This window comes from Pagrus pagrus (genome assembly GCF_965226575.1).
Source record: "Pagrus pagrus genome assembly, chromosome: 4".
NCBI lineage: Eukaryota > Metazoa > Chordata > Actinopteri > Spariformes > Sparidae > Pagrus > Pagrus pagrus.
Window position 1 is genome coordinate 7,382,851 of NC_140188.1, and position 16,608 is coordinate 7,399,458.

A 16,608-nucleotide genomic window follows, 5' to 3' on the forward strand; every position below is an offset into this window, starting at 1 on the left:
TTTAAACATATTTTTTAGCCTAAAATCTTGAAAAGCATGCTGATGTGTCCAGATAAATTTAAATTTTGGTTTTACATAACCAAATTTTGTGAGAAATGCATCAAAAGTGTGTGCAAAGACTGCAAAACATTTATTAAAAATTGACATCCATAAATAATCTTATATATTAAAGAATGCACTAAATCCAATCCCACATTGTTAATCACATATAATATGATGAAGATAAAAAAGAAATGTAGATTTGGAGAGGTTCTGGGTGGTCCATGTATGCGTGAAATGTTGCCATCCTCCTTGAGTGGAGGGTGAGACTTGTGGTATATAAACTCCCACTCTGAGTCTTCTCCCATTACTCTGGGTCTGGAAGGGCTGGCTGAGAAATCCAGGATGAAGCTCCTTTTTGTAGCTGCTTTTGCACTCTTTGTGCTCTCTACATTTGACAAGGCTGACTCTTCAGCTTATGACAAAATAGTCGCCCACAGTCGCATCAGGGCAAGAAAAGAAGGGTAAGCTTATTAACATTTGTCATTGTTATTATTTCAGAGGCTTTTTTTATTTTATTTTGCATGCATCCAATAGTGTTGAGTCTTGAGCATAACAAGCATCATTAGTTTTTATCATCTCTGCACATTTTTATCTTTTATGTTTTTATAGGAAATCTGCTCTAGTATAATGCAGTCACAAATGTTTCACCAATATATATATATTTTATTTGTGGCATATTTCATGAATTGTCATTGAATAGTTGAATAATAACTCAAATCTGGCAAACCACTTTAATATCCAGCAGGTGTGGATGTCATTATTCATTTTTGACTGTGTGGTTTCCGAAGCAGCAGGGGTAGTTGCCAACAATTATTCACACTTAAACAGCCTTGTCTTACCCAGCAGGGCTGTTTGTCACATCAATTTAACTATGAATTATCTCAGAGTTTGAATAGAATCTTACTTGTGTGTCTCACCTGATGATTAATGCTTAACCCCATTTTGTTGAATGAATGTATGCATTGTTTTTTATCTGTGTGTTGCTATGTTGAGATGGCTCTGGAAACAAATCCCTCTAGGATGATATAGTATAAATCTAAAAAAAAAAAAGATAAATGTTCTCCCTTAATTCTCATCAGACCCAATGTCTGCGCACTCCAGCAAGTCATGGGGACCAAGAAGAAGTACTTTAGCACTTGTCGTAACTGGTACCAAGGGGCCATCTGTGGAAAGAAAGCGTAAGTGTTATTTCATGTTTCCAACAACACAAGTTGTTTCTCCTCTTTAAAGATGAACATTACAAGCAAATTCAGTGACTGAAAAGTGTCAGATTGTAATATGTAGCATTTCTCTTTACTATCTGCTTCTTATCCTTCTTCTACTGCTAATTCTTTGAGGGGTTTAATGGAAACTTTAATGTTTCCATAGAGACAGACATCTGTTATCTTACTTTGAATCAAACTACCACTCAAGATGAAAAACACATTTACGGACGCAGCCCTAAGGCCTTTGTTTTGAAGACTGTCCTATTCAGTCCTATCAACTGAAAGTTAGGGTTTTCATAATTTAGGAAGCCTGGTCGTCATTGGACGCCACAGTGGTGAACCACTCATTCCAGGATATGATGTGGCTGCAAAATGTTGACTGTACTCATGAATGGAAAAGCGTTCAGCTCAATCATTCTAGACAACCTCTTTTTCTCTTATTGTTCCAGCCCTCTCAGCACTTTTATGTTGAAACATGGATCGACGCCATGCCTATTATACAGTCTCTCTCCCCTCTCTCTCACACATGCATACTAAGCTTGCCCTCTATGCCTGCATTATGCTTAAGTCATGCTCAGCTCTCTAAATAGGCTTAGCTCTTCATAATGAATGCACACTGTTCGCTGAACTTGGCAAATGATAACGTTGGCAACAGCCAGCCAAAGAATTTTATCTATTTCAATGGGAGTCTGACGTGAGACTACAGAATCAATCAAAAGAAAGCTGGGCCAGAGTTGAATTCAGATGGTAAACTGGTTTACTGATTTACTCCTTTTACAATATCCTCATGCAAGATCTCCTGAACAATTGAAACTATTTCTTCAAAGCAGAGCTACACTGGAGTTAGCTTATAGTTGGATAATTAAAGATACAATTATGTTGTTTTTGTAATTCAATTGTAATTCTCAGATGGTACATTGGAAAAGTATCACTTCACAGTCATGAGAGAAGTAGATCACACACACTGCAGTTGCTCTGCATCACTATTCAGTAATAACTGTAACGTTTGGGTCCCCCTGGAACTGGAGTGTTTCAAACAGTTCCTACAGCAAAGATTTTAAATAGATAATAAATAATAGTTAATTATCGAGAGACACTCCCAGAGGAGAATAATTGACCCGCACCTGCACACAAAGAAAGGGCGGAGCATTATCTATCATGGTTGTAACAATTGTTTGAAACACCTTTGCTGGTGGTCCAGAGGGACCAAATGCCAAAGACCCAGCAGTCCCCTTTTGTACTCACTCACATGGATACCAGCCATCTAAATATGAAAAAAATAGAAAGAAATAAAGTTTAGAAATAAACAAAATGTTGAAAAACTCCCGATCTCGCAATGTTGTCTGTTTATCTGGCTTGATAGCAAAAGTTAATGGGGTCTTATCTGGGCCGAGACCCATCCTCCATCCAAGTTTCCTGGAAATCGATTCAACAGTTTTAAAGTAATCCTGCTGACAAACAAGCAGACATGGGTAAAAGCATAATCTCCTTGGCGGAGTTAATAAATTGTGGTGCTGAGAGCAGTGTGAAGTATCTTCTTTTCTCAAGACAGAATTAAATGTTCATTAAATTGTTTTTTGATTCAGGGATGAGGTGTGAACATACAGCATTAGTTATTATCATGACATAGATTATATTACCTTCCTCCAAATTGTCAAACCTCAAATCGTTCCTCCCACCATATCCTCCAGAAGCTCCCCAGATGTTTCCCAGCAGTTCACAAGCACAATGAAGTAACATTTTCTGTATTTCAGCTGTTTGTATAATTGTTTTAGTCAGCAATTTCAGTGGAACTGATTTAACAGCAAATGATTCTGCTAATCATGTATCATGTAAATATTGCCCGTTAGAGAAAATGCACATGTACATTTGACTTCAGTATAAGTGATTAAGACCGATCACAACTTCAAAGTTTATCTTAAAAGAAATGAAAAGAAATTCCAGCAGAGGTCACTTGTGTTGACACAATACAATTGACACCTCTACTATTATATATATAAGCAGCAGGCAAGCATTCCCATCTTGAACAGATAGAATTCTTCAGGTTATTTCACTGACCGAGAGGATCTAATATGGCTTAAATTGCACTTTTTACAGTAGCTCTTGGCAACCGGAGCTCAGTCTAACTTCATTAAGCCAGCCAAAAAAACTTGTCTTCACTCTCTGAGGTCTAATTCAATAAATGAGAGGATTTCTGCTTCCAGAGCAGCTCTGTCTCCATGAAAATTGTGTTCAACCACACTGCACATTAGTGATGGGTTGAACTGGAATAAAGCCACATATGGCTTATGTTACGTTTGACAGAGTTATCGTGAATCTTAGTGGAAATGGTCTTTTATAGAGATGCTGACAAGTGAAAAGTTTCCAACTCCATGGCCAGACACAGTCCCTCAGTGTGGGAGTGCAATGTAGCAAGGGTTTTTGCTGACTCTGCCCCAATGGGGTTTGTGTGATCTCATCCCCATCCCTCCAACTCTATTCAACTTTGACTCAAATACAGTTGTTGAAGGGAAGGGGTGCAGTTAGCCATGACCCAGAAGTCTCGGTCTGTATTCAATCTGAGACATTAACAGTGGAAAACAGCCATGAGCAACCCGCCACAGGAAAGGAAACAAGCTTCTGCCTGAAGCCTTGTCTTTCGACCCAAAGTCTCAATGTTTAGTCATTAATTGCTATCCACAGATGGTTGTTCTTGTGTGTGGTACATTCTTGCCATGTTCATCATCTACATTCCTGAACAACCATGATGTCCTTGCGAACAATTGCTTGATTTAGTTCCACATGGATTTTTCAAAAGCAAATGTATTTTTATGAAGTGCAACTATTTCTACTTGCATCTTTTAGTTATCTGTTAATTCAATTCAGATATGTCATTAGTTGCCCCTGTCCATGCTGCTAAAGTCTCTGTTGTCTGTTTTCAACTACAACTGGTATGCATGCAGCGCTTTCCTGGTGTCCAGATCATCCTTTTGTGTTATGTATCACCAGTGCGCCCATGCATTTTTCACTCCCATACAACTATATAACTATAAAACTACAGGTATGTTTTATATTTTGACATTTGTAAGTGAGCGATTTGTAAAGGATGAGGATTTTTACTATAATAAGAACATTATCAAGTATTACAAGTAAGTAAATATACAAACATGTTTGTCATGATTAGAGTTGCAACAATTAATTGATTAGTTGTCAACTATGAAATTAAATGCCCATTTCTTTGATAATTTTAAGTCATTTTAAGAAAAAAAAGTCAAAATTCGGGTTTCCTTACTCCTCCATTACAGTAAATGGAATATCTTTGTGTTGTGGACTAAACTGGAAATTTGTGAAGGTCATCTTGGGTTTTGGGAAGCACTGAAGCACCATTTTCTGATAGTTTATATACCTAACAACTAACTAAACTGACTAAACAATGATGATAACAATTGTTAGTTGCCACTGATTATTTTGATCATGTTGAGGTGAAAAACGGAGGAAGCAGCAGCTTCCTTGTTAGTTTTCCCACAATAAACATTGGGCAGTCTACAGTGATGAACCCCGCAGCCAACTCTGGACGCACGTGGTATTGTTTACCACTAATAGGTACATCTGTGGTGATCTTTATATCTTGTGGGTCTTTTTATTGTTGCATACCTGTGAGTAATTTGAGGTGAAATGTACATCTCTGGTCTTCCAGGAGCTGGAAACAATGCAATAATTCCAACATGTTCAAACCTGCTGAGGCCAGCGATAAAGTCATGTTTATATGTAGCAGCTGCAGTTTGAATTTTACTATCCTCCTCAGGCTACAGTGTCCAGCACCATTTGCAGTAAATAGGAGGAGACTGCCTCCAACATGTTAGTCCATCAGCAATTAAACTTTTGCTTTTTTTGTATCTAATCTATCTAAAGAGAAATAATGAGTGTCATTTTCTTAATTATAAAAGTCTGTAACAAAAACTCTGGTGACAATTGAATAATGTTGCTTTTCAGATTAGCTCAAAGGTTTCCATACAGACCATTAAACCCTTTAAATGTTCCTTGTGTCAACCAAAATTTCCCAAAACTCAGTTCTAATTACACTGCAGTTTTTTTGAAGGCAAAAATCGTAATGTTTCTGAGGTTAACCGAATGCCAAGTAGAGTCGAAACTAATTGTTTAGCTTCAAAGAGGAGGTCTTGGTAATATAAATCTACTACTGTAATGGTAGTACAATCCTCAAGGCAGCCTTTCCATTAGGTTTTGGCCTGAGCTGTTGGAGCACATGGTCTGCTGGGGTAATGAAGGAGATAATGAGTAACATGTGGAAATAGTGAATACACAAGCCAAATAATGATTCAGCTACCAACATGGCAGCCAGAAAAATACAAATCTCTTGCACGGTTATGTTGAAAACATACAAACAGTATTTCAAAGAATGTGCTACTTACATGAGGTAATGTCAACATGTGTGATCTGTGTGCTTTTCTTGCAGGACTGTGCTTTATGAATGCTGCCCAGGGTACATGAAGCTGGAGGGCATGCGTGGTTGCCCTGCAGGTACAGTATGTTAACTACAATGTAGTCGGTGTATAGAGGTTAGATGAGGCCGTATCCTCCACCTGTAGAGCAGCTGTATGCTTTTGTTGAAACCAGGCCAAAAACACTAGCAGAGGATGCGGTAGCATGTTGATGACACATGTAGGGTCTTTCTTTTCAAGCCAAGAGATTTCTAATTTCTGGGTTGTTATATTACATCTGATAATGCTTATCCTTAATTCTTTTTAGTGGCTCCAATTGACCATGTGTATGGCACCTTGGGTCTGGTAAAAGCCACCTCAACCCAAAATTACGCTGACATTTCTAAGCTAAGACCTGAGATTGAGGGATCTGGATCCTACACCTTCTTCGCCCCCAGCAACGAGGCCTGGGAGCTTTTGGATGAGGTGAGTCAAGGACAAAATGAAAAGCAGTGGAACCTCTTTGACTGTGAGATTTTAACATCTAATTTTCCTTGTCTAACAGACAGTGAGGGGTGCACTCGTCAGCAACGTGAACATTGAACTGTACAACGCTTTGCATTATCATATGGCCAACAAACGCCTCTTAACTAAAGATTTACGGAACGGGATGACAGTCACCTCCATGTACAATGACCTTGGTCTTCAAATTAATCATTACTCCAATGGGGTGAGTATCATTCAGTACTAATATAACAGTCCCCCTGCAGTTTTACTTAAAAACCTTTTTAGCAATATAACATTGATATATATGTAATGTGCAGGTAGTGACTGTGAACTGCGCCAGGATTATCTATGGAAACCAGGTGGCCACCAATGGAGTTGTGCATGTCATTGACCGTGTCATCAGCTCTGTTGGAAACACAATCCAGGATTTCATCGACGTTGATGATGACCTGACAACTCTGAGTGTAAGTAGACAAAATAACACCTCAAGGACAAGGTTTCTGAAGTAACTGCAAGCGCTGCTGCAAAGGCGTGCCACACCAGACCACATGCTCAAACTTACATTTGCAGGGATTTAGAGGAAACTGAAAAACAAATGCAGAGTTTGTATTTGAGATTTTGTACTTTACTTTTTAAGTTTGCTGAGCTTACCTCGTGCAGTTTGTCGTCTACTTTACTCTATTGTACATTTAAAGTTCACTAAACAGACTCCTATTGGTGAAATCATCTTCTAGGATATGGCACAGAGAGCTGGACTGTTGGATAAGCTGGGTCAGCCAGGACATTACACTATGTTTGCCCCCACCAACGAAGCCTTTGACAGTCTGGGAGGCGACGTGTTGGAGAGACTTCAGAGCGACCCAGAGGTCCTCAAAGGTAACCCAAACTTTTATTCTTGAGAGGTCTGTCTCTGTTCCTTAATGCCCAAAAGATCACTCAAGGCCATTTAAAACATTGCAGCGGAGACTGGGGGTTTATATTAACTGTAGCAAAGTAGAACCATATTTATATTTTAGGATGAAGGTACAGGGAAAGAAAAGCAGTGGTTCCCCTGAAGGCATGTATGCTAGACTAAGTCACTCAGTTTTTTTTCTCATGTTCAACTTCTTGCAATTTGAAACAGATGAAGCCGCAGTGGATTGGAGCCTACACACATTTGGCAAACTGTTCAGCAAAGTTGTGTCGAACAGTAATAGGGCTCTAGTTTCAAGTCATGCATGAAGTTGTGGGTGGAAAGTCAAACAAAGCAACACATCATTTGACACTTTGGTAATGTTTTTTTTGTTTTGCTTGAATATATGTTACGAGTAGTAGTTTTCTCAGACATTTATATAGATACATTGGTTACATTGATGGAAATGTACCAATGTAACTGTCAATTAGAACAAGATAAAGCTCTAAATGTTCCATGACTCCATGAGCTCTTTAAAAATGATGGCAAATACAACAAAAATAATGCAGATTTTTAACATTTTTAACATTAGCTTGTTTTGCATCAACACAGAGCAACAGGAAACAGCTGCTTCATTGAGGAAGCTGGTCAAATTGACAAGAATCCAAAACTTTTTATTAGCCCACAGCTCACCCTATGATGTGAGATCAGACCGTTTCACATAAAGTTAAACAGAACTGTGAAGAAATCACAAATCTTCTCGCTCAAGGACCCAAGGGATCCAAAGGGTCTTCAGGTTCCCAGGTCTTTATAGCCTCAGCTGCAGTGTAACATGAGACAGGACATAAAACAGCCCACGAAGCCAACTGACCTAGTCTACATTCAAATAAACAGGGTAAACTAACTTCATTCATATTTTCTACCTTTACAGACAAAAGCACTTCACATTTCATTTACATTTTGCCTCTCATTCACACACTCATGGCAGCGGAGCGCGTTCTGGCTGGTGCTGAGCCACAGCTGATTGAAATCTACTGATGCATCTGATCATTTTTGTCTCTCTTTTTCAGCTCTTATTAGTTTCCACATCCTGGACTCAGTCCAGTGCTCTGAGGCCATCATGGCTGGCACTTCTTATGAGACCCTTGAGGGCAACAACATTGAGATCGGCTGTGATGGTGAAAGCTTGACAGTCAATGGTATAAAGATGGTGCTCAAGAAGGACATTGTCACCACCAACGGTGTCATCCACCTGATTGACAAAGTGCTCATGCCAGACTCAGGTAAGACTCACATCTCCTCTTCTTGTTAAAGCATGATTTATTGCATAAATATTAAAATTGTGCTTGACAATGTATATACGTACAGGTTTTAGGCATTTTGCTGTTATCCATATTAAAATGCTGGGATTTCCTGTGCCCTTTAAGCTAAGCAGGTGATGGAACTAATTGGAAGTTCTCAATCAACCTTCGGTGACATGGTGTCCGAGTTGGGTCTCTCTGCTGCCATGAGACCAGAGGCTGAGTACACTCTGCTGGCTCCCCTCAACGTCGCCTTCAGTGGTAAGTCACATGCTGATCATTACATCATTCAAGCCTCTCTGTTTTCCTCTCAGCGGTTGGCTAAATATGAACCCTGGCTGCTCCACATCCAGTCACAGTCTGGAATAAGGGGAAATATTTTTTATTTCCCTGGGCGTGCTGACTCATAGCTGAATGGATATACACATATATATGTAGCCTCAGGGAATTTTTTAATATATTGGGACACTTTTGTGTCATGCAAGAACAAATACCCACACCTCCAGATAACATTCCTGAACCTCACCTAAAGGGAGTAGAGATGTTTTGTTTTTCTGTGACAAGAAGGGGTGATAAATTGAGGCAGAATCATTTCATCTTTATAGACATACGATTTTAAATGGGTGTAAGGAGTGCACATGGCAGAAACATCTGGATGTAAAAGGAACCTTGCATTCAAACCATAAATTCATAGGAATCAACCTACAAATCATGAGACATGATTTATAGGTTACTGTACATGTTTCACCCACAGAACTGTGCAGTAAATCAAGTAGCTAATAACAGATATATGTCTCTGCTCACAGTTACTATTATGGCTGTTGTTCTCAGGACATTGAGGCCAAAATAATGAAAATATAAACAGAGTTTTTGTCAATGAAGCAAATACATTAGGTGTAAATGTATAATCCTGTTGGTATGTTTAATTTTTAATAAATATTAAGCAAATGATTTCTCTACAGATGAAGTGATGGCCATGGATCAGAGGATGCTCAAGGTAATTCTGGAGAGCCACATCTTGAAGAACAAGATTGTCCTGGGACAGTTGTATAATGGCCAGCAGCTGGAGACCATTGGAGGAAAGCTTTTGAGGGTCTTCATCTACCGCACAGTGCGTCCACCTCTCTGAAACTATGCCTAAAAATTGTGGCTGGCTGCCACTATACATACACTATGTGAATTAACCATATCATCTGACCATCAATCCTCATGTCTTTGACACATAGCATTAATCTCTCGTCCTTTAACTTGTGGAATATTTCTGCAGGCTGTGTGCATTGAGAATTCCTGTCTGATAAGAGGCAGCAAGGAAGGAAGCAACGGGGCCCTTCATCTCATGAGGACTTTCTTGAAACCAGCGGAAAAAAATATGTTTGAGATTCTGACAGAAAATGGAGGGTTCAAGTAAGTACTAAGCAATGCTAGTAAAAATGGACTGTGGTATTAAATTCCGGCATAATACCACATTTTTTCGTATCTTTCCATTAAATCCACATGGCACATATGGGAATGAGAAAGTGCTGTTGGTGCAAGCTGTCAGTCCTCAGTGGTTTCTGCAACAGCCAAGTTACTGTTTTCTTCTCTGTGCTGCAGGATCTTTTTGTCTCTGATGGAAGCTGCTGACTTGACTGACCTTCTGAAACAGGAGGGAGGCTTCACTCTTTTCGCCCCAACCGATAAGGCTTTTGCTGGTGTGAGCGAGGGAGATTTGGCCTTGTTGAAGGGTAGGTCTCCCGGACTCTCATTGTCTTTTTAGGTGCTTCAAGCACTTATGTTGCAAGCTAATAATTACACAAAATAAATGAATGATTTGTGTTTGCCTGTCTTTATTTAAGGTGACATAAATGCTCTCAGAACGATCCTTCTGTATCACATCAATAATGGTATCTTCATTGGTGGTGGTTTGGAGACTGGGGTGACAAACCTTCTCAAGTCTCTGCAGGGCAGCAACATCAAAGTGATGCTTGTGAGTATTTAGTGCAGCAAGATTGAACATCTTTTGTCTTGAGCCAGTAAATGTTATACCTTTTGTTATCCTTAAATATAAAGATTTACAAAATAAAACAATAAAAAAAACCTATATTTTAAAAAGTCCTTAAAATTATGGGACTTCAGCCATCTCCTCAGCAAGCTAATAACATCATCTTCATATTTTTAAACACAGGTTCGTTCAAGCCCCTCATTTTGTGGTTTTCGCATCTGTAATTGTTTTAACTGTCTCCTTCAGGCAAACAACACAATGCAAGTGAATTCCATCCAAGTCCCTGAATCTGATATCATGGCCACAAATGGAGTCATTCACTTCGTCAAACAAGTCTTGTATCCTGGAGGTACAATTTTTACCCAGTCAACATTGTTAAGACTCCTTCCTTCCTTCTGTAAATCTGTCAAGAGATGCAATTTATAACTGTTGTAAAGGCCCAACTGCAGTTAACGCCCTGTTTTTTTTCTTCCAGATATCCCTGTTGGAAGCCAGGATCTCCTCATGCTATTCAAGAGGCTCATCTCTTACATGCAAATCAAGGTGTTTTATCAAAACATTATTTAGCAAGGTTTATTATTAAGGGCAGGGTGCGGTGCAGTGTTATTTTAAATTCTTTCTTTGGTTGCCAAAAAAAATTGTATTTCTCAACATAAAGTACAAAACAAGAACCTGCTTGAAAACCATCTACGCAGAGCATGAAGTTAGTGGTTTGAAAGAAGAGAGTCATAAGGTGTGGCTTCTGACTGAGCACAGGTGTTAATTTTGCTTTTAATCATAAACAAATGTTGATTAATTTTAGGATTCGTTATGCAGTATACAGTACACAAAAGTCCAACTACGGACATACTGTACATTTATATGTTAATCTGGATAGTTACTATAACAGCCTTTCTTTATCTTTGTTTCACAGTATATTTCAGGATTCAGGTATCAGGAGATTCCCCTTACATTTATGAGTAAGTAACAATATTTTAGTTTTTGTTTTGCCTTTTTATTTTATTTATTTGTTTGTTTTTGCAATAATTACCCCTAAATGCATTCTTTGCTGTCAATAATGGCTTTATATCTCCTGTTGTCATTAGAGAGGATCATCACTCGTGTCGTCCAGGAAGGTACAGTAATGATGATTGCAGAGCATCATCATCATGTGATTCCTAATCAGTAAAGTCTGACATATTGTATTTGGACAATAATAGTTGCGTGCCTAAAACAGGTAGAAAAAATAGGAAGGCTAGTGCCTGTTGAGTTGAAACGCGTACTGATAAACCGCTGACACTTTTTGTTAATCCAGATAATTCCACATACACATGCAAGTACATGTACACACATGCTGGGGTTGACAACTGAAGTATTAATCATAGAGAAGGGAAGAGAAAAGAGAAGAAGAGAAAAGTAAATAATGAACTTTCACGGTTAAACGTGAATATTATATAAGTAACAAAATTTATGGAATTAAAATATCTGTGCAAAATTATATTTAAAAACTAGATGGAAGAAATAATTTGATTATGAATCACATTTTTGTCAAAGCAACCTTTCTGATCCAGTGAAAGGTCCATTTGTTATGTAACCTGCATACAAATGGAGAATTCTCTGTATCGAGGGGCAATGCTGTGCCACCTGTTTCAATGTGCTGAAACATGTCTTCTCTGCTTTTATAGTTCCTGAGGTAACCAAAGTCACCAGAGTCATTGAAACAAAACCCTCTGTCACCAAAGTCACGAGAGTCATTGAAGCAAAACCATCTGTTACCAAAGTCACCCGAGTCATTGAAGCGAAGCCGTCCGTCACCAAAGTCACAAGGGTTGTCTCAGGTAAATATCTTCGCTCCAGTCTCTTCAATCTGCGCTAAAATAACACGTCACACTTTCAAATTGTGAAAGTTGTCATGCCTTCACCCTACTCTGCCTTTGACTGGCTTACCCTGTTATTCTAACCCTAACCCAAACCAATCTTACTCCTCCTGCCTAAACCTAATCAACCAAACCACTAAAGGCAACCAGGAAGAGTAAAGGATCTATAATAACACATCGAAAACAGGTGCTACCAAATACCACGCATAAAAAATGTCAGGTGAGGTAATATAAAGAGCAACAGAGTTCAAATAGGGACGAGCTCAGGATTGATGGATGGGTCAAATAAACTTTCACCCAGGAGACCGGTGTTCACGTCCTGTGTGAAACCAAAAGACGTTATTGCTGAGGCTGTGTTGAATCAGCATGTCATCAACTTTATATAATTTATCATCTTAAGAACACATGAATACTGTCATCATCTACAGGTCCTCAGTACTCGGTCAGCACTGGTACCACTAACATCAACCTGGAAGGTCAGTGAAACGGATTCAAATTTGAATACAGAAATTTAAGGATAACTTCAGTTATTTTAAGCATTGGAGTTCATTGTTGTAGTTTGTGTGACTGGGGGCAGCTGTCGCTCAGGAGGTAGAGCGGGTCGTCTAGTAATCAGAAGGTCCTTGAGCAAGATACTTAACTCCAAATTGCTCCTGATGAGCACTTGGCACCTTGCATGGCAGCCTCTGCCATCAGTGTATGAATGTGTGTGTGTGAATGGGTGAATCTAACAAGTGTTGTAAAGCAGCTTTGAGCAGTCAGTAGACTGGAAAAGTGCTATAGAAATAGTCCATTTACCATTTTACTATAATCATCAGACTACCAGTGGTAAATGTGGTTGGATTTGTCGGGAAATATTTCCCACCTATAAATATATAACAATATAGGTTAAATTCACACTATTTTAAGTAATGTATTACAACTAATCCTAAAAATACTGTAAAAAACAATAGACAAACTTAATTTAATGGATGGTAATGAGAGATTAAATAGACTTAAAATACCTATTATGTAAATCACTTCAAACTGCAGTTAGAATATAACCTGATTAGTCTTGAAGACAAAGTCGCTTACATAACAGTACAATGTATGTCTGCACAAAATATGTCAGTTTCTCTTTAAGGTTGCTTCCTTTATCTTCAGGAACTGACCTTTCAGAAATTTCCAGCCATGACGTGAACCCTAATTTTGACGCTGAAAGGCTTACCAGAATTATCCAAGGTGAGTTTGTACATCCCAGTGACTGGGAAAGAATAATTAAGAAATAAAATGTGATTAATATGTTTCTTTGCCTCTGTAGGAGAAGGTTCGAGAAGAACCTCTTCCCGAAGAGTTTTAGGTAAAAATAGATTTAAAAAATGAATTAAAAGAAACGGCCAGTCTAAAAGAAATCCTGCATTTGTAATAAATGCAATTTGGCCTATGTGAGCTCCTTCAGGCATTCAACTGCCACGTTCACATGGCCTACTATGCTTCCTGCATAATATATCCAATGCACCCCTTCAACAATGGTGGGTGTACTTAAAGGATAATTCAACATTTCGGGAAATATGCTTAGGCTTCTCAGTTTCTTGCAGTAAATTAGATGAGAAGATGAGACAACTAGCAGCAAAATAGCTTAGCTTTGCACAAACACTCAAAGATTGAGAAACAGCTTGTCTGGGTCTATCCAAAGGTACTGCAAATAATCCCACATAAAACTCTGTACAGATTAAACAAACAAGATATAATGTGTTAAAGGGTTAGTTCACCCCCAAATCAAACATAAATAGTTTTCCTCTTACCTGTGCTACTCATCTAGATTGATCTATTGTGAGATGGCACTAGATGGCACTTGGCTTGCGGTGCTAAAAGCACCAAGTCCGACCTGATTACTAAAGATAATCCACAGACCTTGTTGTGAGCCGTTTCGTGAACCGTTGTAAAAAAAAATCAAATCTACAGTAGATGGATAAATAGCACTACAGGTCACTTTAGGGTGGACTGTCCTTTTAATACATTTTGGAGGTGTTAAGCAGCTGCTGAATGTTTATATCTACCATACAGACATGGCAATGGTATCAATCTTCTCATCTAACTCTTGAAAAAATGCAAATAAGCATATTTCCCAAAATCTATAATACCTGTCAGCCAACTGTGTGCTGCTTACTCTTTTGCTGCCGTGCTTGCTGTCACAATGCTCTCATGAAAGCTATGCTGACACTTGGTGCTGCAGCTGTTGTTCATAATGTTTAGCATATCATGAGCCTCACCTCCACGCCACAAACCACCTGTGAGCTCAGCGTCTATAATTATCATCATCATCACTCCCTACTCCCTGCTGCTGAGCTTGGTGTTTCCTCCTGGGAAGCGATGAGATCAGAGAATAGACGCCAAACTTTAATGCGGTACAGTACAAAATTACATAGTGATCAATGACACATATTAATGGTTGTACCCTTATACTTTTCTTTCACCAGCTGGCAACAGGAGGAGGGGAAGGGACTGAGCCTGGACGGATGAGAATTTCCACATTGTAGAGGCAGAGAGAGAAACCAAAACCAGAGGTTGAAACTAGTGTTTTGATACAGGGGATACACTTAGGATGTCAGTGATTTCAAATATACTGTAATAGGTGTAACTGACAAAAATAAAGCTATTCTCATAAACAATTTAATGGTGCTTTGAATGTATATCTATTATGAGTGTGCAATGTCTGGAAAGAGTCTTTTAATTCAGCATAGTATGTAAACAGTGTTCAAATGAATGTTTTGGCATGACTTTAAAGACATGGAGCAAGTCAGGGTAGCAATAAAATCCAAGCCATTAAGGTTGTAATAAAAACATTTCAAAAATAAACTTCTACATGTCTTTGCGACGGGTGAAGGTTAAAGGAAGATTTTACTAGCTGTTTGGCAAGATTCATATTATCTCAGCATGATAAAGAGTGAAAAAGAAATGATGATGTGTTTTCAGATTTAAACTTTTACAAACTCTTAATTTCTCCAGCTGTAAGTTGTTTAAGGTTTCATGTAAATGTTGTCTATGCTTTTATCATTTGGAACAATGTATCAAACTGCAGGTTTTCAAGGTTGTCAAGCATCTGCTAATAAAGTGCATTTTTTTGCAATAAATATGCCAGTATGATGAGGGCATCTGAAGACAGTGTTGTTTGGAGTAACTTCTACTTGTAAAACTCTTAGGTACGTGACATTGGTTCAGAGAGACTAAAATATCAAATGTCAAATCTAAATATTATGTCTACATTTTGTATTTACAAGTACAAGGTCTTTAAATTCAACTGAGAACTTATCCTTTTCAGTGGCCCAGTCGTTTTTCTTCACGTTTGAAAGGGAGTTTGGCTGTCTACTTTGGAAACTTCCGAGACATTATGTGAAATATAAAATAAACGGGGTTTAATTTGCAAAATAAGCTCTCATTTTCCCATTTTTTCTTGGAATGTATTTATCACTATATAATACAGTGTGTGTAAGTTGAATAAGGTGAAAACAAATCATTCATTTTAACTTTTATCAGTAGATATGGTTTTATTTACAGTGGGTATTATGTAAAGAACAATAAATGCATTGCTACATATATCTTGATCAGAAGAAAGTGTAAATCACATTCAAGCTGATGTTTTTGACTGTACAGCCAGCTGAAATATTTGCCCTGAGGTTGCAGGGACATTGTGTGAGCTGTTGTGCACAAATATTTGGATCAGGCCCAGCAGCTCCTCTGTTATTTGGCTCTTGTGCAAAGCTGTTCACTGAAGTTTATGGCTTCTTGGATCGACTAAAATGGTTAGAAATTTGAGCAACTGCCAAGATACAAACACTAATGCTTGCACCATACAAAAACACAGACATGGCAAAATGTAAAAAGCATTTTTTTGTTCATCTGTAATTTTACATTAAAAATAATTCACTGTACTCAAGAACAGGATTTATTGGTCCAGGCAGTTGGTTAAATCTCTGCTTGAAGTGATTTAGTCATCGTACTGATTATCATTGTGTTGCCATTTACATGCTGCTTTAATTAGTAATATTTCAAACAACACCTTAACACACTTTAGTGAAGCATTCTGTCGGCTCAGCCAGTCAGTGGCCTGTGGAAGTTCAAGATAATAACTCACCTGTCAATCAAACAAGAAGCACAATAAAATATGTTAAGTTATTCTTTACTAAAGAGAAATACCAACAGACATAGGCTATGTATGTAGCCCTTAAATACTGCTCCTTGTTGCATGTATGAACATATTAACGAATGTTCTGCTTGTTTGAACAAATATTACTGTTAAACACTTGTTTGCTTTTAACCATACCAATGAGGTCACTTTGTATATCTCTGATTAAAATTTGTAGAGCTGACCGTCGTTATGACTGAATGCATGTATGTAAATCTGCATGCCACATTTTTCTTACATC

General features: G+C 38.3%; 1 protein-coding gene across 5 annotated transcripts; it reads left to right on the top strand.

The window, feature by feature from the left end:
• The first annotated feature begins 345 nt into the window (after positions 1-345).
• postnb (periostin, osteoblast specific factor b) lies at positions 346-15,613 on the top strand. Of its 5 annotated transcripts, XM_084351771.1 has the most exons (22): positions 346-503; positions 1,122-1,220; positions 5,701-5,765; positions 5,994-6,151; positions 6,231-6,395; positions 6,490-6,636; positions 6,907-7,048; positions 8,135-8,347; positions 8,492-8,626; positions 9,328-9,476; positions 9,633-9,769; positions 9,959-10,089; positions 10,201-10,331; positions 10,593-10,695; positions 10,822-10,889; positions 11,260-11,305; positions 11,432-11,461; positions 12,011-12,163; positions 12,631-12,678; positions 13,346-13,423; positions 13,503-13,541; positions 14,662-15,613. In XM_084351771.1, exons 1-22 carry the CDS (start codon positions 385-387, stop codon positions 14,688-14,690), a joined length of 2,385 nt encoding a protein of 794 aa, XP_084207897.1. In that variant the 5' UTR covers positions 346-384; the 3' UTR covers positions 14,691-15,613. The 5 variants fall into 5 exon arrangements, with proteins under 5 accessions (XP_084207897.1, XP_084207898.1, XP_084207899.1 ...); XM_084351772.1 differs by lacking the exon at positions 13,503-13,541; XM_084351773.1 differs by lacking the exon at positions 12,631-12,678.
• The last annotated feature ends 995 nt before the right edge of the window (positions 15,614-16,608 follow it).

Bases quoted from the DNA above. Each gene is read 5' to 3' on its own strand.
- postnb (XM_084351771.1), top strand. From the start codon at position 385: ATGAAGCTCCTTTTTGTAGCTGCTTTTGCACTCTTTGTGCTCTCTACA. The intron at 6,152-6,230 runs GTGAGTCAAGGA...CTTGTCTAACAG, and splicing joins CCTGGGAGCTTTTGGATGAG to ACAGTGAGGGGTGCACTCGT. The intron at 9,477-9,632 runs GTGCGTCCACCT...ATATTTCTGCAG, and splicing joins GGGTCTTCATCTACCGCACA to GCTGTGTGCATTGAGAATTC.